At 38.8% G+C, this 23,602-nt stretch overlaps 1 protein-coding gene and 2 long non-coding RNA genes across 8 annotated transcripts in view; 2 read left to right on the forward strand and 1 right to left on the reverse strand.

Moving 5' to 3' along the window:
- Positions 1 to 1,684: 1,684 nt before the first annotated feature.
- Positions 1,685 to 7,016, forward strand: LOC121107107. Its single transcript, XR_005840546.1, has 3 exons — positions 1,685 to 1,738; positions 2,614 to 2,822; positions 6,848 to 7,016. It is a non-coding gene; the product is annotated as an uncharacterized LOC121107107 (long non-coding RNA).
- Positions 2,795 to 13,051, reverse strand: LOC121107104. 2 transcript variants are annotated; one of them, XR_005840541.2, is made up of 5 exons: positions 12,760 to 13,051; positions 12,415 to 12,520; positions 11,276 to 11,496; positions 8,244 to 11,075; positions 2,795 to 6,923 (listed from the first exon to the last, which is right to left on the reverse strand). It is a non-coding gene; the product is annotated as an uncharacterized LOC121107104 (long non-coding RNA). The 2 variants fall into 2 exon arrangements; XR_005840540.2 differs by having other exon boundaries at positions 8,244 to 11,496.
- UGGT2 (UDP-glucose glycoprotein glucosyltransferase 2) overlaps positions 13,034 to 23,602 on the forward strand; it is a 78,396-nt gene continuing 67,827 nt past the window's right edge. For 2 of the 5 annotated variants that reach the window (NM_001252099.3, XM_015274455.4), the window contains exons 1-4: positions 13,229 to 13,388; positions 14,693 to 14,775; positions 21,602 to 21,732; positions 22,506 to 22,618. In NM_001252099.3, coding sequence (NP_001239028.2) covers positions 13,249 to 13,388; positions 14,693 to 14,775; positions 21,602 to 21,732; positions 22,506 to 22,618 — 467 coding nt within the window. In that variant the 5' untranslated portion in view covers positions 13,229 to 13,248. Of the gene's footprint in view, positions 13,148 to 13,228; positions 13,389 to 14,692; positions 14,776 to 15,615; positions 15,747 to 21,601; positions 21,733 to 22,505; positions 22,619 to 23,602 lie in introns of those variants that run through there. The other 3 variants (XM_040699569.2, XM_046941326.1, XM_040699570.2) reach the window with 3 other exon arrangements.

Here is a 23,602-nt window from a genome sequence, read left to right on the forward strand (position 1 = left end):
ACATTTCTGAAACTGGCAAAAAAAGTACCCACGAATGAATGTGCTTATGCATCTCTCACAGACAGCCTTGCACTTATGAATTTTAATATTCCTAATGATGTTTTGCAGACCGCATTTTACATAGCTGTGCAACTCAGAGTACATCCAGCCCCCACTCAGTCACACCGTAAGGAGTACTGTCAGCTCTGCTGAAGGTGATCCCAGTTGGAGGAGCAGCCAGGGTCTCCAGGAGGTACCCATGTGGCATCATCCCCATAAAGAGAATGCAGTGGTTCTATTTGATACCATCTTATGTTCTCCTTTAGAGAGGTGTGTTACAGTGCAAGGCCCTGTGGGGATTAAACTTTAAAAGATTTAGGTCCTGTAGAAGTCAGTGAGGCTCATCAGCATCAGTAAAACACGGATAAGAGTCACTTTTGAACCTAGTTGTGTTTCCACTGATTTAATGGGAATATGACTGGATTCTAAACAAAACCATAAGATCTACAAATACTGTCCAGTCCCAACATTTTTCCCTTTAAAATATAACTCATCTATAAGTCTCCAATGACAGCTCAAGGAAAATCCATAGTTAGTTGCAGGCTAGTTTTGAGGTACTCTTACAAAATGAATGAAGTTTCCATGCATTTCCAACAATTACAAGATTGAGGTTTCTCTGATTTTTTACGTAACACTTCTGCAAGACCCAGTATTGCCAGAGTATAGCTCAGAGTTCACCAATCGTTCAAAGAAAATAATCAATGAGATAAATAAATACAGTGAGATCTATTCCTCATTGTAATTTCAGGTGGAGTATACCCCCCTGTTAAAAACAGCAATGTAAAGCTCTGTTTGTCATTTCTGCCAGAGAATCTGCTGATGTGAAAATACGGGCACAATGTTTTATTAAATTCCAACACAGAATGTCTGTTCTCCTGCTTGGCACTTCACAGGTAACACACAACAGGCTTTCTGAGTTGCTAAAAATAAAGACTGGCACGCTTACCATTTATATGAGAAGTCAATGTAACATTGGCTAGTCAGAATCAATGGGCATACGAAACAGTGTCTGTGCCAACACCGAGGTTTGTACAGAATGCATGAGTAAGCAAATGATATTACGAAACAAAGGCAGAAAAGTATGATTTCATCCAGCAATTACCTGTCAGAAAAGTTTAAAATCTATCCGATCTGTCAATGGAAAATTGAAGTGACACTTCCATCACGTTGGTTTCTTTAAATTATTTATCACCACTTGACCTGAGCTGCTTCAACACTTGCAGACAGTTGAGATTTCCCATAAACCATTTTTTTCTCTGTGTAGCAAGTCCCAGGTGTCTCTCTTGTCACAGGGATGCAAACTGTAGAGCCATAATAGCTAAATTAATAGACTCGTGCTAACTTCAGTCATCTCTTTGGGATTAATTTGTAGCAAGGTTTATAGTATAAACCTCCCTTATTTTTTGTCAGATTAAATTTTATTGCGTGCATTTATTGAACCTTCTATTTCAATGGCACATTGAATGCTTTATTCTTCCTTTATTCTTCCTTTTAAAGTAATCTATGCCTTATTCTGTCACCGGTCCGCCGTCCTGTAATTCATTATGATGTGTTCATTTTCAATTCTTGTGCTTGCCATTCTTTTTCTGTAGACAGTAACTTTCTTAAACTTACACCCCCCCTTTTATGACCTTTAGTCAGAACACTGACATCACAGAAGCAATGTTTTCAGTCTAGCAGAGGTGGTGATGTAAAAAATGTGAGTTAAAATACGTTCTTCAGTCACTAAGGCCTCTTTCATACACTGTCCTGGGAGTGACATAGTATCAGTTCACAATGTATTTTGTATCTATACTAAGCTACTGTTTCATAGTCTTAAACGTTTCATATGTTCCAGTAAGTAAGAAATCACACCTACAAGTCATACTTTACACCCTGCTGCTTGCTGATAGTTCCACAAGTAAGATACTGACCTAGGAAAACTGGGACAGTCAGCATTTTATTCACTTCTTTATAGTTTAACTCAGTTAAATTGTTCATAGGATTTTTGGTTTTTTATGTTTATTATCAACCATTGTGAAGTTTCTTCCCCAAAAAGGAATACTTCTGAAAACTGTGAGTTAGATCTTTTAGATCGATGCCAAGGCTTTGCTGCACATAGGTGGACCTCTCTTTTACCGAGCAGACTTGGTCATCTTTTGCTCTTGCAAAAGATTCACAGTGGGCATCTGTATCAGCAAATGAAAAAGCACTTGTGATCATTCCTGGGCATCACCATATGCTCATCTATCAAAGTAAACAATAATAAAATGGTCTAACATGTTTTGGCATGCGTCAAGCACTCTGCCAAGCAACCCCTGAATGTAGTCTGGGAGTCAAACCATTCCAGAAGACATTTCCAATCACTGAGAGCGTCAATGCAAGTCAGGTCATGGCATGGCATGTGGCTTCAGTGTCCAAGAAAGATTCTGAGAATGTTTAATTTAATGTAGACTACACCACCAGACCATTTGTATTTCATAACTTAAGGAAGGGAAAACTGTTTTCTCTCTTGCCATTTGCACAATGAGCCAAGCATTACAAAATTCAAGTTGAATTCCAGTATGTTTGCTAGCATTGAAAATCTCTTTGTAGCCAATGTAAGGGGCTTACTGGAGTTGACTGCCTAGAGAACATGATGGCCACCAGGGACAAGCAATGGTGAGCCTTGCTAGAGTCCAGCTGCAATCAAAATTGTAGCAAGAATGATGTGAGGTGTAACCCCTGTCTGCAAATGAGCCAAATACCAGCTTCTGGTTAATGCTGCTGTTCAAGAAGATGTGCACAGCTTCACAATACGCCAGGTGAGAGTCGGTGAGTGGGAAGTTACTTGAGTAAGTGCAAGATCAAATGACAAGGAGCAAACACTGGTCCTGCAGCAAAGGGAGAAGGCAAAGAATATGAAATGCAAGGTGCTTTTTTTTTGTAATCCCCAAAAAAACTGAACATAGGGTCGTTTGTATATGCTCGTTCTACAACTGAAATCTGCCACACACAGACAGCATTTATCAGGACAGACACAGCAACTGGCTCTTCCACTTCTGTTGCAGGCAGAGAAAAACCTAGACCTGCTGATGCACATTCCTGGCAGTCTCCAGCCCTTTGAGTCCCGCAGTACTTACGATGCAAACTCCAGAGTACAGAGCTGCTTTTGTTGACTTGTTAGAGACCAAAGGCATATCATGGAATCTTAGAATCATAGAATCATTTGAGTTGGAAGGGACTCTTAAAGGTCATCTAGTCCGAATCCCCTGCAGTGAACAGGGACACCTACAGCTACATCAGGTTGCTCAGAGCCCGGTCCAGCCTGACCTTGGACGTCTCCAAGGGACGGGACTTCCACCACATCTCCGGGCAATCTGTCCTAAAGCTTCACTACCCTTATCATAGAAAAAGTTGAATGCATTTATTTGATTATCTGTACACATCCACTTACACTTTTCCAGATTCTGGTACAAGTCGAAGTGCTACAGACTCAGTCAGCGTCAATCATGTCAAGGATATCTCTACTGAATTCGCATTTGGTCTTTGTTTTTCCCATTAAAGAGCAACCTAATAGGATACAATACATTCTTGTTTCAAGACTGTGGTGCCCATGCCAATGTTCAAGTCCCCAGACTGCAATATCATCCCAAGAATCGATTTTGATCCAGGAAAATCAGGGCAAAGAGAGGCTGGAAATTCCTTCTGCCTAACAAAAACTAACAAATATCCCCATCAGTATTCCTTCCAAGACCCCAAATTTTCTTACAGAGCATAGGAGCTGCAAGACTGTGTAACACTGCCACCTGGTGACATGCATTGTAGCAATATTTTCTTCTTCCCATCACCGCACAAAAAAACTTTTGCTTTCTTTCAGGTAATCTTAATTTGCCCACCCCTACCAAATAGAATTTATCCCACCATCACTTTATCTTGAGCACTTCTGATTGTGTCTAGAAGTCAAACTACTGAAGTCTGCAAAGTTTTTTAGGGCATACTTTGTCTTTTCCTTCAGGACTGACTTTTATGTGTATATGGATAATTGAGGTCCATCTTGATCCAAATCCCCATCTTAGCGTTGTATAAAGTTTAGAATTGTAGTGTCTCTTGAGAAATTAATCTGAAGTAATATTAGAATTGATCCACGTGACATAACTTTTTTTTTTTCCTTTTTTGTCCATCTTTTAGCCTTTGGGATGTAATTTTAAAGACCAACCAATCAACTAAAAACAACAAAAAAGCTCCAATAGCAACAACAAAAAGTCTTCCAGGAAGTCTCCCTTTCCAAGATGAAAAAAAAAAAGTGATTTCTGTACTATTTGATCTCAGACTCTTTCATCTCTTTCATCTGATCTTTGTGGGATATAGATGGAAAATGGAGAGAAGTGTAGATCAGGATCAATGTTCAGCACCTCTATCGGGCTCTCACAGCTGTCTGCAAGTCTGAACCTTTCTTTTATAACTGACCTCCAACACTTCACTGAAAATCATAGCAAGTTCTGAACTGTTAGCGCTTTCTGGGTTGCCACTTCTTACTGGACCTTACTTGGATTCATTTCAACAGGCTGACCTGGATACTTTGAAGTCTGAATTCACAAACCAAATATTGCTTATGTGCTGCTGTGTTTTTAGTCCGATTTGGTCCTTTCTGAGATAGACTCCAACTCTTGGTTGGGACTTTTTTTTCAAACTCTTTCTTATTCACCTCTAGTTCTATAAACACCTGAGTTAGTAGCACCACTTTGGTACAGATGGAATACTGCTTCATTGTCTTCTCTTGAGTATCTCCTTTCCAATTGATCTTCTCACTCAACCATACAATTCTGCAAGCCCTACACACTTGGTGGAGGCATTATTTCAGCAGTGCTGGTCATCATGAAGATGTATTTAGAATAGTTTCCAATATGTAAACAATGCTTACACATTTCTCTTAGAATTCATTTTTTTTCTTGAAGCACTTCTCAACATTCTATCGGAAAAACATGTTCATAAAAGGGTTGTAAAGTCTTCATAAAATATAAAACAAGCATTTTCCCTGTAATTTCATTTATCTTCTTAGTTCATTTTAATAACTTAAAGGTATGTGATCAGTGATTCTTCCATTACACGAAGATTTAATGCCATTCCATGTGTGTTTTCATAAAACCTATGAATGGAAATATGTACTGGAAGAGGTTGCCCAAGGAGGCTGTGGATGCCCCATCTCTGGAGGCATTCAAGACCAGGCTGGATGTGGCTCTGGGCAGCCTGGTTTGGTGGTTGGCGACCCCACACATAGCAGGGGGGTTGAAACTAGATGATCATTATGGTCCTTTTCAACCCAGGCCATTGCATGATTCTATGATTCTATGAAAGTTATTTGTCCTCTAAGTGGCAAGTTAGATACTCACACTTGTTATGAAGCCTTGATCTGAGACATGTGCTTCCAGCATTAATTTACTGCATTTTATGGTCTTGGATTAAGTACGCTAGGAAGCACAGTAATCAGAAGAACTGGGAACTTAAACTTACAATAGCAAATTGTGGCAAGAAATGTAAATATTTGAATTGTTTCTCTAGCTCTTAATATAAGGAAGGATCTGTTGGCCTTGGAGTCTGTCTGAGACACACCAAAGACTAGGGAAAAATACTAGAGGGAAGAAAAATTGTTCACCGCAGACAGGTTAAAGATGAAAACTGTAAATTCAGAGGGATAGTTGACATGAAGACTGTTCAAGTGTTATTTCAGATTTAAAATGGCAAAGAAGTCAAGGGAATAATTCTCAGGCTGTCAGAACAGAAGATCAAAATACAGGTTAGTCAAAGCAGCTAGTACAAACCAGGAGTCTATGTACCTGAAATGTTTCAATAAAGAGATGCATGCATGTACAAACTACTAACACTGTACATCATTTTCTGGCAAAAGGAAAAAACAGAATATGAATTATATTGGTAGGAGAGGACAGAAGTAGTGTACAGCAATATAGTCACATTGAAGGCTGCAGAGTCCTAATGGTAAACGAAATATCAGAATTTGATCTATTGAACAGTCACCAGTTGTAGTAGCCCATGACTATGTGCAACCATAACTGAGGACTAGCAGACACTGAAACATTTTGAATTGATGTTTAAAACATAAAAATATGCCATTTTATTTAAATAGAGATGTATTTAAAATAATTATCATCTCTTCCCCCAGTTGATAAGAAATAGCAGTATTAAAGTTATCCAGAGATTTCAGAATTGCATTCTTTTAAGAAAGTTTCTGAGAACCACAGTTTCATAGTAAAAACCTAGGGAAGATGGGAGCTTACATTTTCTTTGGAAGGAATTTTAGAAAGACTTCTTTGGAAAGGTTTGTTGGGACTGCAGTACTAGCATCTCTTTTCTATTCTCTTAGTAGACCTACAGTATATCTATTATTTAACATTAATTCTTTCAGGACGTCTACATATATCTGTTATAATAAATTCTTTATAATAACTGTCAGAGATAGTTATCAGTATGATGGTGTTAATACCAGATTAGCAAATGTAAATGACCAGTACAGGCAGCACGTTTGACTTAACTTCAGTTACTCTAGGAAGTTACGATCAAGTAAATTGGAAAACAGAAAGAAAGCTGAGTAATTCCAGTATGGAACCCAGCTTTATCACAAATTCAGGGATAAATATAATTTTTTGTTAGTTTTCAGTGAGATATTGCTTACATTTTTACCATATATATCTGTTTGTAATCTTAGAAATTAGCTATCTGCCCATATACATGATTTTATTTTTGTGAATGATACTGAAAAGTGTTCTACATGAAGACAGCATGCATTCAACGCTGACCTTCTTGCCTTCTTTTTCATTCACCTTGAGTACAGATAAGGTGTGAAAAAGCCTGCAGAACCCATACCTCTGGTTCATGTCTGCAGTAACCTTGCACGGCTGGGAATCCTTCTGCCAAGAGGAAGATACAAGAGAAGCAGGGGCTAGCACATTAGAGGTTAAGTAATTTGCATTTCGTTAATAACACTTCATTTTTGCCCTCAAAGTTTATCTACATTAAAACATTCTAAATGTAGTGTGTTTCTGTAAGTCTAATTACATGCGGTATGTGAAAACATATTTGATAATCACATTGCTAATTACATGTAATCACTTCAATACGCAGGTGCAAAGCTCCAGAAATCTGCATATTTGAATCTCTCCATGCATAGCCATAAGCCACAGCTTTGCAGTTGGGTTTCTTGGCCAGTTATTTCACTGGGACTGTGCTTGTTTGGATTTTAGAGTGGTCACGTGCTGGAATGGAGGGGTGGTGGAGTCACCAACTCTGCAGGTGTGCAAGCAATGCTTAGGTGTTGTACTGAGGGACATGGCTTAGTGGGCAAATACTGGTGGTAGGAGGATGGTTGGAATGGATGATCTTGGAGGTCTTTTCCAACTTTGGGGATTCTGCGATTGAATATACACGTCCATGTTCCAAAAAACAACTAGTGATTTTGCCATATTTTATGAACTGAAAGTATGCTTTTTATAATTTAATGATGGATGCATAATACTAACATCAGAGATGTGGGAATCAATTTTTTTCTTCTGGGAGTTTTCATTCTCAAAATGTTCATTTAATACATATTTGACTGGAATGTCATATATACATGCACACGAATGTGTCTCTTTCAGTTTGGATTAAACTTAAAGGACCTTCTTAATGGTTTAATAATAGAAGGTAATAAGAGACTTAAGCAATAAATCCATTTTCATTATATGTGTAATAGCTTGTGGCTGCACTTTTTGCTTCTCTTTCATTTATGTGTAACTGTTAGTTTTTACATTGATTTTTCAAGCTGTCTTGACAATGGATTGTAATTAGTTTTGTGTATAAATCATAAAAATTGAAAATTTTACATACTCAGATAAATTGAAAAGGACATAAAATATTAATTTACATTATTGAAAAGTAATACTTCTACGTTCCCTCTAAATATATTCAGTATAAGTTATTGAAAGGAATGGGTTTAGATGACTTATCCAGAAGCATTCTTCTTCAGATCTGGGAAGTGAGCTGAAATGAGCCTTGACAGACCAGAAGCCCACATACTAGTTCACTACTGTTACCAAAATAATAGACAGAGGAGAAGGAACGTTGCAGAAGCTGAACAGCAGCATTGGAATTTGTTCCACTGGTAACAAATCCACTGTACTTCACACAATAAAGTGGCATGACTTGCTCTATTTTGCTTTAGTTACACAAAGCTTTAATTAAATTATACTTACATTAGTCACAGACTAACGTAGGTTGGAACAGCATGCTGGAGGTCATCTTGTTCTACTTGTGCATAAAGCAGGATCAACTTCCAAGGTACCTCAGGTTAAACAGCGCGTTGCCCATTCAGGAGTTACAGAGCTGCCTGAAAGCCAGGGTGTCACTGTGCCACTTCACACTGCTGAGAACAAGGAGTTACTGCAGAGGTTACCTCTCTGGTAGCATAGCAAAAGCAATTTGGTTGAGGACTCACTGGCTAATCATAGAATATCCCAAGCTGGAAGGGATCCACAAGGATCACCGAGCCCAACCCTGGCCCCACAGAGGGCCTTTCAAAATCAAATGCTATGTCTGACCACACTGTCCAAATGCTTCATGAACTCCAGCAGCTCAGTGCCACAACCACTGCCCTGGGGAGCATGTTCCAGTGCCCAAGCATGCCACATACAACATGAAGTCTGTATTACCTAAGCATATTGTATCTATCACTTTTTAAAAGACAACTCTGGTTTTCTAACTTAGCTTATGTTTTTTAATGTACTTTCTTCGAGGAAGGATTTAATGCTCAGGTTACTGAGCTGACTCAAAAGGAAATATCACTGCTATACTTCATTGGAAAGGTATACAATCTTTAGTTCTTCCACCTCACACGTAGCAGCACCTTTTGATTCATAGGTAATACAAATGTAACTCCTTTTCAGGAAATACTATATTTGTTTCAGTAAATGCACCCACAGTATCACACTAAAGCCTTTTTTGCTGCTGCTGTTTTTTTTTCTATGCATTCAGAATTATTCAGAGTCATTTTTCTTGTACATATCAAATAATGATGTAAAACAAAACCTCATCTTAGTACTTTTTACATAAACATCTTCTACCTACTGAAGTCATAATCTCCCATGCATATGTCTGTGGTAAGCTACGTTTGAGACATGAGTGTGTGGCTATCATTTAAATCACTAGCTGAATCAGTGCATTTTAAGCTAATTTTTGTGTTACTGGCGCATCACTTGCTTACCTTTTTTCAGACCAAAGAACACCATTTAAGAATTGCTAGGTTGGAGATGGTGAACATGAGAGAAAGCATTGCATTTTCAGAGTATTTTTCAATAGGAAGCAAATTTATTTAAATAAATTAAAAATCCTCATAACAAGTATCCATATCCTGGGCTGCATCCAAAGAAGCAAGGTCAGCAGGTTGAGGGTCAAGGAGAAATGGTTTCAAACTAAAAAAGAGGAGATTTAGACTGGATATAAGGAAGCTTTTTACAGTTAGGGTGGTGAGAGACTGGAACAAGTTGCCCAAAGCTGTGGTGGATGCTCTCTCCTTGAAGCCATTCAAGGTTAGGCTGGACCAGGCTCTGAGCAATCTGATCTAGCTGTAGGTGTCCCTGTTCATTGCAAGGGAGTTGGACTAGATGACCTTTAAGGGTCCCTTCCAACTCAAATGATTTCATGATTCTAAGTCAAACACTGACACTTTAATGCTATCCTTGGCCTGAATCTCAAAAAAAAAAGCCAAACAAAAAACCCAATACTAAAACACAACCTCCTTTCAGATCTTGATTATCTTATGTCATTCATAGTTAGGTCATTCATAGGTAAAAGATGTCAGAACTTCTCCTTGGATCACATAATGTGACCAAAGTGAGTACACTCACTCTTGCTCAGTTTCACTTTAAATGTTTTAAACACATTTGGAAACTCTAAAACAATACATGCATGCCAGTCTTCTAAGATTCACCTGCCACGTCTGCTACTTTACTGAAGCCTTCAGAAATTTTATAGAATGCTTTTCACTGTCTAGAGTAAATATTAAGGTCCTTTGCAGGTTTGTCCCAGGTCAATTCACACAGTAAGTTGCATGCTGCAATAAGATTGCCTGTAGGTTGTCCATTGATACCCTTTTTAGAAATTAGTTGAAGTACGCAGACCTGTATCCCTGCCAAATTTATTGACAAAGATTGGACAAACATTATGTAAACAAATACAAATTGTATTTGTTTCTGAATAACAAAAACAGAAGTAAAATGACATATCCGAGGGATTACAAACATATCTGCAACCGTTCATGAAGGTTTCCACTAAAACCCCATGACATTCTACATACAATATCATACGTTCCTTTCACTAAGCACATACAAACTCACAGTTAGGGAAAATGGGAAAAATGCTTGTTCTCAACAAGCAAGAATGCCACAGGATTTTGTAAGTAAGAGAATAGTTGTGAGAGCACCCTAGTTAATAACATCAGAAGTCCCAGTTCACATTACACGATGAGCTTGATTCAGTAAGCAAAGATCTGGCATTGTCAGATTCAGAAAAGCTGTGCTGTGCGAAAGATAAGCTCTGTTTTTATTCGTTGGCACAGTCAGTTGCCCAGGTGAGTCAGCATGGTTCAGAAATCAGTGCAAACACATTGTCCAGTTGGCAAAACAGAACAGCATCATTGCTTGCAGACGTGAGCTGGTGTATCCACAAAACGCTGTAGCTGTATTTCCCCAAATTTTCTGTCATCCACTAAGCACTACAAACATACCCTGAGATTCATAGTTTCCCATAGACTACCCACAGATTCATCTCACCTGACCCAGGAGGTATTTTCTTTATGGTCCTAAGGTGGGTCATAAGAAGTTGCAACTTCTATGTTCATTTTACAAAGCAAAATATTGTTTTGTTCTCTTTCAAACTGTTAGTAAAAACAAAACATTTACTACAGTAGCATATGTAGACTTACAGCAAAGAAGCATAGATTATGATCACCAGAGAGCCACCACTGAACAGCTTCTGAGCTGCTGAAATCAGGCTTGTTGCTTTTACAACATTTTTTTATTTGCTCTTCTCTGCAAGTCAAAAAAAGATAAATTATAAAAATATATTCTGCATTGTTTATTGCATAATATCACTATATAGACATATGCTTATTGCATAATATCGACATATAGACATACGCTAATAATTCAGGTTGGTCTGCATTTTCAGTGGAACGAACAAAAAGCAATTCAGTACTTCACATTCATACTTAATCTCTTCAGGGAAATACCTCAAAGGCCTGCTCTGTTCATAATGCAGAGAATGACACTGATAGGTTCTGAAGAGATCAGCATCCAAACTCACAGCCAAGTAAAAGGATGCCAGCAGTCACTGCTCAGAAGGTTGTAAATCAATAAGTGGGTAACAGCAGTATCATTTGGCTAGTGATTGCCAGTTGTATTACCTCCAAGTGAGGGAGAAAGGGAGCCTTTCAGCTCAAAAATTTTCAATCTGTAAAAAAAAAAGTTATATTTTCAGCTAACTGATTACACTGACAAAGTTCAACTTATTCTCACTTAGTGCTACTGTTTCAATTAAGTAGACATAGCTCACTATGACTTATACTAGAAAACATTTGCATCTTACTGAGAAACCCTCATTAATCACTTCCTCTATTCACACTGAAACAGCTATGATAATCAATTCTTATTTACACAGCTGTGAGATGAATAATTTTAAAGTTCTACTGTAATTGTTTTTCCGTTCTGCTGAAAAATGGTTCAAGAGAACTGAGGGCTTTCCTCATACATATGGAATTTTCATACAGGAATGTCTAAGTCCCTTATTTGGGATACTTAATTACATAAAACTCTGCTGGAGAAATGAAGATTAAGTCTGCTCTCCATCTCCTAGGTTTGCACACTGCTTAAAAGATTAAAATCTGCCTTTGCATAAATATGAAGAAATCGATTTCTGAAAAGCGTACATTGGCTCTCTTGGCTAGAATGCACTTAAGGTACCAAAGGGAAGATGACTATAAATATTAGAATGTAGATGGATATACACAAGTATTTCCTTTATAAGGAAGGAGCTGCTCTGTTACAAAACCATACTTATTTCTGAAGAGCAGAATGAAGCTGTGGGTCAAGATGCCCAAAGAGGTGTAGGTGCCATCCTTGAGATGGACAAAGACCTCAGGCACCTGCTCTGAGCAGGAGGTTGGAGGAGATAGGGTAAATGAACTTACCTATGATGCTAAATTTTAGGCACCTGATAAAACAATAACTCTAAATTGGAGAGATAAATGTGTTGGGAAAGAGATTTTGTGTCCAATGGAGACCTCTGCATTCAAGCAGAAAGAATCTTTCTGCAAGACAAAAAACTCAATTAATGATTTTTCTGTAATTCAGCCGAGGCTAATTATCTTACCATTGATTTAGAGCTCCACTTCATCTCACTCCAGTACTCAAAGGTAGCTGGATTTCCATAACTAACAGCAACAAAACTTCAGTTCTTTTGTGTGGCAAACAATAAACTGTATGAAAAGAAAGTACAAACTATAAGAATTTAAAGATAAGCAGCAGTGGCAGTCTCTCAAATATCAATATAAAATAAAATGCAACACAGCTATTCCACATAGAAAGGTAGTTGATAGATGAAAGTAAGGTAGATGGATCCATCAAGCACACAGCAGTACCACAGAGTGGTTTGAGTAGGAAAGAACCCTTAAAGGCCATACAGCCTAACCCATCTGCAATGCATAGGGACACCTACAGCAGGATGTCCAAAGCCCGGTCCAGCCTGACCCTGAATGGCTCCAGAAACAGGGCTTCCACCATCTCTCTGGGCAATTTGGTCCAAAATGGTGCTACCCTTACAGTAGCAAACTTTTTCCTTCTATCTTTCTCTCAAGAAAACCAACACAACCCACGACTCAGCTGGAGGCGGACTCCGCCTCAGGAACGAACCGCCACCGACGCTCCATTGCGCGCGCAGCGACACCACCCCCTCAGCGAGCCGCTACTCCGCGCATGCGCTCAAGCCCACAGGCCGCGTGTCAAGGCTCAAGAATGTACAACTCCACTATATTTATATGGCGTCTGTCCGTGATTGGCCTCTAGAATGGCCAATAGTCCGATAGAGAGCGCACAGGGCGGCCAATGTGAGTACGGCATTGGCTATGTGGGCGGGGCGAGGCGCGCACGCCGAGCTCCGGGCAGCGGGAGCTGCGTGGGTGGTGATTGTCCGAGTGTGGTTCGCGCTATGTTATGGCTGCTGCTCGCCCTTCTGGTCCTCCTGCGGGTGCGGCCGTGTCCCTGCCGCGGGGATCCGGCCTCCTCCCCGGCCGTGACGGCCCGGCTGGCGGCGAAATGGCCGGCGACCCCACTGCTGCTGGAGGCGAGGTGCGTGCAGCCCCCGCCGCCCTCCTCGGGGGAAGGGAGCGGCGTTTGCTGCCCAGGCCGGGGGCCGGGGGGGAGGTCGGGGGGCAGGGTCTCCGTTCTCTCTGTTGCTCGAGTTAGGAAAACTGTTCACCTTCTTCGGTTGTAACGTGCCGTTAGCACCCTTTCCCCCGCTCTCAGTGTACTTCTTGTCATTATTTTGTCGTTAACCTACTCAGACGCTTTGCTGGTAAGGTTGATGCGGTGAGTAACTCAGCCTGGTGTGTTATGAGCGTGTCCCGTATCTCCAGGTTACTCCCTGGAGGCAATCAAGGCCAGGTTGGATGGGCCCTGGGCTTGTGAGTGGCAGCCCTGCCCACAGCAGTGGGTCGGGACTGGGTGGGCTCTGAGGTCCCTTCCAACCCGACTGTTCAGTGGTTCTATGATACTGTGATGATGTTCCTCTCACCCAAGTTAAGGAAAAGCATTAATGGAGATGAGGAGCTGCAGTAGTAAATCGTGCCTTCTAAAAGTGTACTGTTAATTTGCAATCGTAAATTCAAAATGCTGCAGCCCAGATGCTCTCCGGTGTTAGATGTTTGTGGCTCCTGAGCCAGTTTGTTTTACAGAATCTTTTGCTTATTTAATTCCAATGTGCATAATGCTGTATGGAGGACTCCCACAAAAGGGGGAATTGCAAGCTCCTGTAATCAAAGAAGGAGCGAGGTTCCAAAGTAAACATTAGAAAACAATGCACTCCATCTTTTTGGCAGATGTAAGGGGGAAGGAAAACAAACAGCTGATGTTTCCTTAAGAAAGACTTTAGAAGTTACCAGTAAGTGTAAAAACTGTATTCGGAATAAAGCAAATTTAGCCTTTTTCAATCAGTATGAAGAACCCGTCTTTGAAAGTGTTTGAGAGGTTGGGACCTCCCTTCCTTATCAAAGTAAACATTGTAATGGATAAAAGTCTGTTATTGAATTCAAAATGTAACCCAACACTGTGTTCTTACTTGTGTATGTAGCTGCTATTTAATAAAAGTTTGTATTCTCAACTGGTTTCATATATAACAGTATATTGGTAAGCAAATGGAAAAAATAAAGAGAGAATACATTGTGTTTATTGGTAGTCTCTTTACTTTACACCTCTGACCATGAAGTTTGGTAGTATTTTGTTCAAAATTTAACCAAAATATACCAGGTATTAAGTTCTCTATTCTTGCTGGGTCTTTGTTTTCGTTGTTACTTCAAAACAACTGAGGATTTTTACTGTGGTATGTCTTTGAAGAAGGTCAACCTGTGGACAATTCATTTTTATTTTTTGAACAGTGAATTTATTGCAGAAGATGGTAATGAGAAGTTTTGGCAGTTCTTGGAAACTGTACGAGAATTAACAATTTATAAGCAAGGAGGTAAGTTGAACAGCATGCTAGTTTTAATAAATTACCTTTCTCTAACTTTTGAGCATCAAGCTAACACGTTAGCTAGTTGCAGTCAGGTAAAGCCTGTCTCTTCCATGATTGCTTGTTAAGTAGTTTTCTTTCAGAAAGTTTCAGTGTATTTTCTCCCAGAGAAAATACTCTACTGCTGCAGGGCTATTTTAAAAACAAGGAAGACGAGATGGACTGAACTGCTTTTACAGCATGGAACAGAAATGCTAACATTAAATACACCTACCCTCTAATATGATCAGCAAGAGTTTATAGGATATTCAGAATTAATGTGTTGTGGAAGAAGTATTTTTGAAGAGGAGAGAATCCCACACATGGCTAAAATGGCAATGACAGCTAAAGGAAAAAAAGGAAGAAAACACAGACATATTTAATGCTTCTCGGTGATATAGAGACTGTATCAACAGCTATGTTAGTGTTTTAGAATGATATTGGTGGCAAAACATAATAAAATACCTTCTGTGATGACAGAATATTAAGTTGCTAGAAGTTTTGAGATAAAATCAACTGAATTAATCATAAAGGTAAGTGAGCCATCTCAGAAAATATCTTAGGGAACAGTTTAGTAGAAAGTACAAGAACTAATAATGAAAAATGTTTCAACAGGTTAGTCAGTATTAAACCTATTTGGAAGTTTAATAGATGAACAAGGTGAAAAAGCTTCTGAGCAAGGTGAAAAAGCTTCTGAACAAGTTATGTTTGTTTCATTTGCTCTTTATTTCAGAATAGTAGTGTTTGTTAGGCATGAGCATGAGGACATACCACTAGAAGAAGCTTTAAATAACTTGAATGTTAATGCAGGTAATCAGAAGCTGAAAAGTAGGAAAATCATGCCAGCAACATAAGCGAGATGATGGAATTGAATCCCTATCATGCTCAGAATAGAATATATTGGAGGGAAATAGAATTCGAGGAGCAACACATGTCTGCAAGTATGACTGAATGCAAGTCAAAAAGCTTGTTGTGTCCCTGTGGGTAAGTCTGTGAGAGCATTGATAGAGTGCTTAGCAGTGCCCAAAGAAGTGATAGACTTGGGAAATTGCTGGAAAGAGAACAGAGACCAATATGGTAAACATCATTTGCTTGCTTATGATTGCATGGAGCATTTTTGTTTTGGGTGGAATGTGATGTTCTGCTCTGTTTTCTCACTGTCCTTATCCCATTACCTTTCATTTTTTCAGAAAGGAGCTAGTAGAAGCAGATGATGTAGAAAGAATTGTGATTATAGGTGTGGGATGTAAACTGGAAGGACAACAAAAAAAGAGTTACGTGAGCTAATGAAAACTTGAGGATAGTCTGAGGTCAGGGATATAAACAAAACCAGAGAATAACTGATAACAGTAAGCCTGAGTGGTTGCGTAGAGCTGTTCTGTGTAAGTGTAAGGATATGGAAAATGGAACAAAGCTCAGTCTGATTTGTGTCTGACTACCAGTGGCATTTCTTATGTTATGTACTGTGGCTAACTGTTTAACGTGTTTATCAAAACTCTGGGTAGTGTCTTGCATTACATCTGCCACAGGGCTGTGGGTGGTACAGAACTGGGATGAATCGAGAAGCTGGCAGGCTGGAGAGATGGGCCAGGAGAAAGATCTGAAAGTTCAGCATTAAAGACACTTTAAGGATTCGTGCACGTGGGCTGGAATAAGTTCAGGAACAGGGTAAGAGTGGCACTGGCTGAGTGGAAAGTTCTTGAGAAACAGAGCTGGGTATTCTTGCCAACAGTGAGTTTCATTGCACCACTACACCCATGAAGGCCGGTTATGTACTGGGTTGCTTGAGTGTAGCAAGCAAGTTGAGAAAAGTGATTATTTCACTGTGGCACTTGCAAGACTGCTTCTGTAGTACTAGGCCAGTTTGGCACTCCCCATTACGAGAAAGACATTGGCATACTGAAGCAAGTATAGGATAAGATCATCACAGTGCGTGGGGAACTGGAGCAGACTCATGAGGACAGGCTGTGAACTGGTTTGTATTCAGACTGAAGGGGAGAAGGGTAAGGGCAGATCTTATATCCTCAACTGCCTGTTAGCATGATATACAGAAGATGGAGCCAGACCCTTCATGAAGATCTGCAGTAAAATGAAAGGAGTCAATGAGCAGAAGTTGAAACATGGAAGTTCTGGTTAGAGACTGGGAGAAATGATTTTGCCATGGGTGTGAGTGAACACTTGAACAGACTGTCCAGGAAGGTTGTACAGTCACCATCTTTGGAGGTAGAAAAGATTGGTTGAGGTGAGTGAGTTTTTAAGTCAGGATCTTTATGATATGAGCAGTAGATGAGATGGATAACAGTAGGTTGGTTTTGAACAGGAAAAGAAATCTTAGGAGGTTAAGACATTCTAAATTTAAAGCTGAAAAACTGGGTTTATAGCAGATTTGAATGGTAGATTTATATATATCCCAGTGTACTGTTGAGTATTTCAGAGAAGAATGGAGTATTGGAGGAGATATGGGACAATTAGAAATATCAAGTATAGTGCCTTTTTTTTTTTTCAAGTCGTTCCTCAGATGATTTCAAGTCTGTTGTTTTGTCAGTCCTTGAAATGTGTTATTTTGAATTCAGAATAATCAACATTGACTGTTAACTTGTTCATTTAAAATATTTAGCCATAGCAAATTTGGCCTATGGTTTGCTCAGCTATTATGTATGTAGAAATTTAACAAATTTGGTAGGAACAACTATGTGGAATTTGGTATAACGTTTTGTAGGGGTAGTGTGATTGTTATAACACTTTCTTCAATAATGACTCAAATCAACTTGGACATAAATGAGCATATATGCTGTGAAAAATATCTGAAAGGGTAATTATGAGATACGCTCTCTTAAATTAGAGTGAGATCTTCATGTAATATGGACAACATTCTGTATATTTACTTAATATGAAACATTTGGCTCTGGGCTCATGGAAAGTTTTGAAGCGAATTTGCTGCTATTTTGGGCTGTATGTAAGTTATAAAGAACTCAAAGATTTAAAAAATTAATAGTAAAGAGAAGCACTGTTACAAAATAATAAAATTGCAGTTTAAACTTGCTGCTGATTTTATATCTCAAAAAGTTAATTTAGGAACATGGAGTGAAGGTAAGTAGTCAGTTACCTGCTGACAAACAATAACTGAAGTGTTTATTGTCTTCCTAAGTGATTTAGTTTATGTGTTATCAAGTACCTCACAAATACTGAAAAACACCCAAAGCCAACTACAGTAACAAAACAGACAAAACAAAAAGCCCCATCTAAGCTAATAAGGAACCTCTTTTCTCCAGAAGAATAGAACAATATATTCCATATAAACAGCAGTAATGCAAATTATCTTTTGCAGATATAGAAAGTTTATCAGTACAGACTTTATTAGATCAACATTATTCAGAACTAAAACAGATAAGTGTTTTTATGCTCATACCAACCACCCAGAGGAAACAATACAGTCTCACAGGCATGGTGCTTTTCTGTAATAATCATGCAGTAAAATAAACTATTCTGTTTGTACTGGCATCTGGCTTGAATTTATGGGGGTTCAACTGGCCGGTGATTGCTTCAACTGCTGTTACCTGGGCGCTCTAATTTCCTGACGGGTCTCTAGATACAAATACACATCTATATGCATTTGGAACAATCCCCATACTCTCATACTTCAAACCAATAAGCCCATCACCCGTTGGTCTTCTGACTTTATTACGTCCCTTATGTTTGCTCACCCTGCCTCCTGTGCCTCAGTACTTCCAATTCTTCTGTGAGGCACCGGCATATTTTCAGATTAATTTTGGGGTGCATGTTCTTATTTGGCATGGAGTCATAAGGAGCTCTGATAAAGACCTTTGCTTCCCTTTTGTGACCATCCTGGTCTTCTCCCTTTTGTTACGTTATATTTAATCTACCTGTAATATGAGATACAACTGTAGATTGTGGACAGAAAATGTAAATGTTAAATATGGGCTTAATTCTTAGCTTTCTGCTTCAGTTCTTCTTGTAGTCAGTTTGGCTACAGGAGTTTAGAGAGCTATTCAGCTGACATATTTAGGCACCTCTAGGATGAGTTAAATAGCTTTACATGTTTTGTTGACTGCTAGACTATATGGGCTAGAATGGCAGTTTACAGATTGTACGTATGCAGGCTTGTGCATTTACATTTGGATGTTTCAGATCTGGAGCTGTATCCCTATCATTGTCATCTCATTTATTTTTTAATCAACTTTGTTAATGAATTTAATGGCTCTATGCTATCATGCAACGCTTTACGACCAAAACATCTGTTTCTCCTTGATTCCTTCTAACATCCTAGAAATTTATTATAGCTTCCACTTTTCAGCATAGAGTATGTTGTTAACAGTGTGCCTGAAGGGCAAGCAGTTGTCAAGTTTCAAGGAGCAAATACTATATGAAAATAGTTTGAAGCATATAATAATCTTAGAAAAAAGTGTTTTTGCATGTTCATATAGCTGTTGGTGTGGATTGATTTAACATGCTGAAATTTAAAGAGGTACAGCTGTAGCCTGAATGAAGCCAGCAGGGTTAGTATAAGTAGAAATAGTCCTATTAATACAAAGTTTGATGGAAATGATGGTACACAGTTTATGGGAAGGCAACTCCTTAGAAATCCTGACTTTTTTTCAATTGTAAATAATAACAAATGGAGCCTTTCTAAATTGTGAATTTTAAGAAGAAGGAGAAGGCAGAAAAGAGGTCCTAGGAGCTCTAAGAACAAAACAGGAACAGTGAAAGACTCAGCTGTCTACAGAGTAAAATGATATTCTCTGATATTTTGGTATCAGAATCATAGAAGCATAGAATCATAGAATGTCCTGGGTTGAAAAGGACCACAGTGATCATCGAGTTTCAATTCCCCTGCTATGTGCAAGGTTGTCAACCACCAGACCAGGCTTCCCAGAGCCACATCCAGCCTGGCCTTGAAAGCATCCAGGGATGGGGCATCCACAACCTCCTTGGGCAACCTGTTCCAGTGCGTCACCACCCTCTGTGTGAAAAACTTCCTCCTAATATCTAACCTAAACCTCCCCTGTCTCAGTTTAAGACCATTCCCCCTTGTCCTATCACTATCCACCCTTGTAAGCAGCCATTTCCCTTCCTGTTTGTACTCTCCTTTCAAGTACTGGAAGGCCGCAGTGAGGTCTCCCCAGAGCCTTCTCTTCTCCAAGCTAAACAATCCCAGTTTCCTCAACCTTTCTTCATAGGAGAGGTGCTCCAGCCCTCTGATGAGTGATCAAGTGTTGCCACATTTCTTCTCCAAGTTTTGTTGTGGGTTTTTTTCCTTAATCTCTCAGGTTATGGGATTTTATTGATTTTTTTCTTTTTTTTAAAATCCATCTCTGGAGATCCTTTTCATGAGAACTTGCTAAGCTCAGAAGTTTATTCATATCTAGAGTTGGATGCAGTTAACAGATAGTTTCAAAACTGTGACCTGCCAGTTATGGTATGTGGCTTTGTCCATGGCAAAGTAGTACCATTTTGATAGCTGCAGCCATCATTTAATACAAGTATTTCTGAGATCTACTGCATCTGAGTCAGGTAAAATGGGACATGTAAGGTTGTGAGAGATGATATTCAGACTGAATATAGCATGAGACTATTCATGTGTATCCCAGAAAGCCAACCCTACTCTGGGCTGTATCAGAAGAGGAGTGGATAGCAGGGTGAGGGAGGTGATAGTCCCCCTTTGCTCTGCCCTTATGTGGCCCCACCTTGAGTTCTGCATTTAGCACTGGAGTTCCCAACATAAGAAGAATATAGAGCTGTTGGAGTGCGTCCATAGGAGGACCACAAGGATGATCAGGGGGCTGGAGCACCTCTCCTACGGAGACAGTCTGAGGGCTGGGCTAATTCAGGCTGGAGAGGGACTCTTTGTCAGGGAATGTAATGATAGGACAAGGGGTAATGGCTTTAAACTGAAAGAGGGTAGGTGTATGAGAGTGTTGATGTGCTGGCACAGGCTGCCCAGAGAAGCTGTGGCTGCCTCATCCCTGGAGACATTCAAGGCTAGGTTGCATGGGGTGCTGGACAGCCTGACCTAGTGGGAGGTGTCCTTGCCCACAGGCAGGAGGTTGGAACTGGATGATCTTTCCAACCCAGATCCTTCTGTGATTCTATAAATATTCCACTTCAAGAAGAAGTGGAAATTACTGATTTCCAGCCACAGTTCCTTATTATAACTTCTGTTGTTCCCAGACAACATTCACCTTCCTTTTTTACTTGGAGTCCTAATTTTGGCTTTGAGAAGGCAAGATTGTTTGAGGATTGCTGGGATGGGAAGTCACATCACTTTTTATAACCTTGTTTATCATGTATTTCTAGGGAAGAAATATGATGTGAGAGTAGACTGAAGAATACTATCTTCAGAAGAGCTTTATTAATATAAGCTGCATGGTTTGAATGTTCCAAGAGTAAATGTGAGAAAATAATTTGAAAATAATGCTGATTAAATGTAAAGAACCTTCACATTTTGCATTAAAAGTAGAAGCTTGAAAAATAGAAAGAAGTGAATAAGCTCTATCCAGTGCTTTCCATATAAGTATGCAGAGAGGTATTACTGTCTTGAGTGGATTTCTTATATTGCTGAAAATGCTTTAGATGTTAACTAGTGCTATTCTGCTCACTTCTGGTTTATTTGTGTTACATTAGGTCTTTAGAATTGGTAGTAAAGGCAACAGTTGTCAGTGGACAACACTGAAGACTTGAAGTGCCTAGAAATGCTAAAGTAATATTTGCACAGATAGGTACATCACGCAATTGGAGACTAAATACTAAAAATTTCTCCTTTTTTTTTCTTCAACAGATACAGAGTATTCATATTACAATTTAATCTTGAAGAAAGCAGGACAATTTTTATCCAATTTCCAAATCAATCTGTTGAAGTTTGCACTTTCCATACGGGCATATTCTCCAACTGTTCAGATGTTTCAACAGGTATATTCAAGGAATATATTCTCCAATGCAGTTGGTGAATGATTTATGTGGTATTTTGGCTTCAGAGTAAATAATGTTTATTATTGCAATTCAGTAATATGCATGCTGGTGTTTTTTGCAATCAAATCTGATCTGTATTATAAAAGGCACAATGTTATGTTTTATAAGCTAGTTTTATTGTGCAGGATAAATATTTGTGCTTAATTGTATGGATAGCTTTATTTCCAGGGTAAATTTTTTTGAATAGTTCTTTCTTAAAACTCAAGTGATTTCATTTGTTTCTTTGTTTCTTTGTTTTTACATTGCTTTAAATACTGTAGCGGGAATTCAGACATTTCCCAAAGTGGGAAGTTTCCTACAAATTCAAGGCATTTAGATCTCTTATTTAGTGGACTTCTCATCTCTTCCATTATTTTAACATTTCAGAATTTGAAAGAGAGAGTAGTCAAATACTGACAATAACTAAAATTAAAAATACCTTTGAGTACAGTCTGTGATATCACCCCATGGAGGACATATCTGAGCCCCATCATTACAGAACATAAATATACTTGCATTTTCTGGAATATGACCACATTTAATAGACTGCATCTCACAAAGTTTGATCACCATCTTTTAATATTTTCCATTACTGTTTTCACATGTACACAACTTTGAATGGGCTTAATTAGAAACACAACTCAATGACAGCTGTTATTTTAATCAGAGGGATGTGAGTTTAAGTTGAAGTGCAATCAAAGTATTCTGGTTAAGTATAATTGTTGAAATATTAGATTGCAGCTGATGAACCTCCACCAGAAGGCTGCGGCGCATTTGTGGTTATCCATGAGAAGCACACCTGTAAGCCTAATGAAATCAAAAAGCTTCTGAAGAAGGCTAATAAGAGGTAAATGTAATGATCTCTTTTTTTTTAAGAGAAAAAAATACATTGCTAAAAAACCAAAATGCATTATAGCACATATACTTGTAATATTATGGAATTTTACATTCTATATACTTGATGTTAACAACCTTATAAATCAGTGCTTACATCATATTTAAAATACGCGTTATTCCAAAAGAGTTACTTTTGGTTCTGGAATATTCTAAACACTCAGTGTTGTGGAAATTCATTAATGATGAGTCAAAACAGACTTTTAAAATAAAATCGCAGAGCTTTGCTCCTCTCACCACTGGAATATTTTGTTTTTTGGTTTTTTTTTTCCCTTTTTGTTGGTATGAGATAGTCAAGTTTACTCTACAGTATGCAAACGTACCGCTTCAGAGTCAGTACTTCTGCCAGTGGACATTTTTATGTAGTCAGTGTCAATGTATTTGAGGGTTTCTGAACTGTAGGAGTGAAAGAGGAATCTAAGTAAGCTGGCATAACTTTTCTTACCTTATGCTAGACTTTGCACCTATCAAAACTCTGCAGGTTTTGTCCTGTAGAAACTGGCATCAGTCCAAAATGAGTTTTGGCCATGAAATAATGCAGAACCTACCCAAATAAATAAATAAATATGAAAGCAAAATGTTTGACCTGTATCAAAACAAAAATAAATTGTATTTTTTCAAGATGTAGGTGTGGTTTTCTTTTTTCTTTCTGCAGTGGTCAAAGTCATCATATGATGACTTTCAGCTACTTCATGTCATCGTACTCTCAGTCCATACTCTCAGCTATTTCATGGAGATTTGAACCTGAAAGATGATGTAGTGAGCCATAATTCTTGGAGTTTGATTTTGACCACATGTAAACTGTGAAAAAAAAAAAAAATCACCACGATGTCTGAATATACTGTTTTTATAACCCAGTTTACTGCTTCTTTAAAGTGGATTCTTCAAATTCTTCTTTCTGGGGATGCTATTCCCAAATTTGCAAGATTCTAGAAAG

This window comes from Gallus gallus, chromosome 1 (assembly GCF_016699485.2).
Source record: "Gallus gallus isolate bGalGal1 chromosome 1, bGalGal1.mat.broiler.GRCg7b, whole genome shotgun sequence".
Lineage (NCBI taxonomy): Eukaryota > Metazoa > Chordata > Aves > Galliformes > Phasianidae > Gallus > Gallus gallus.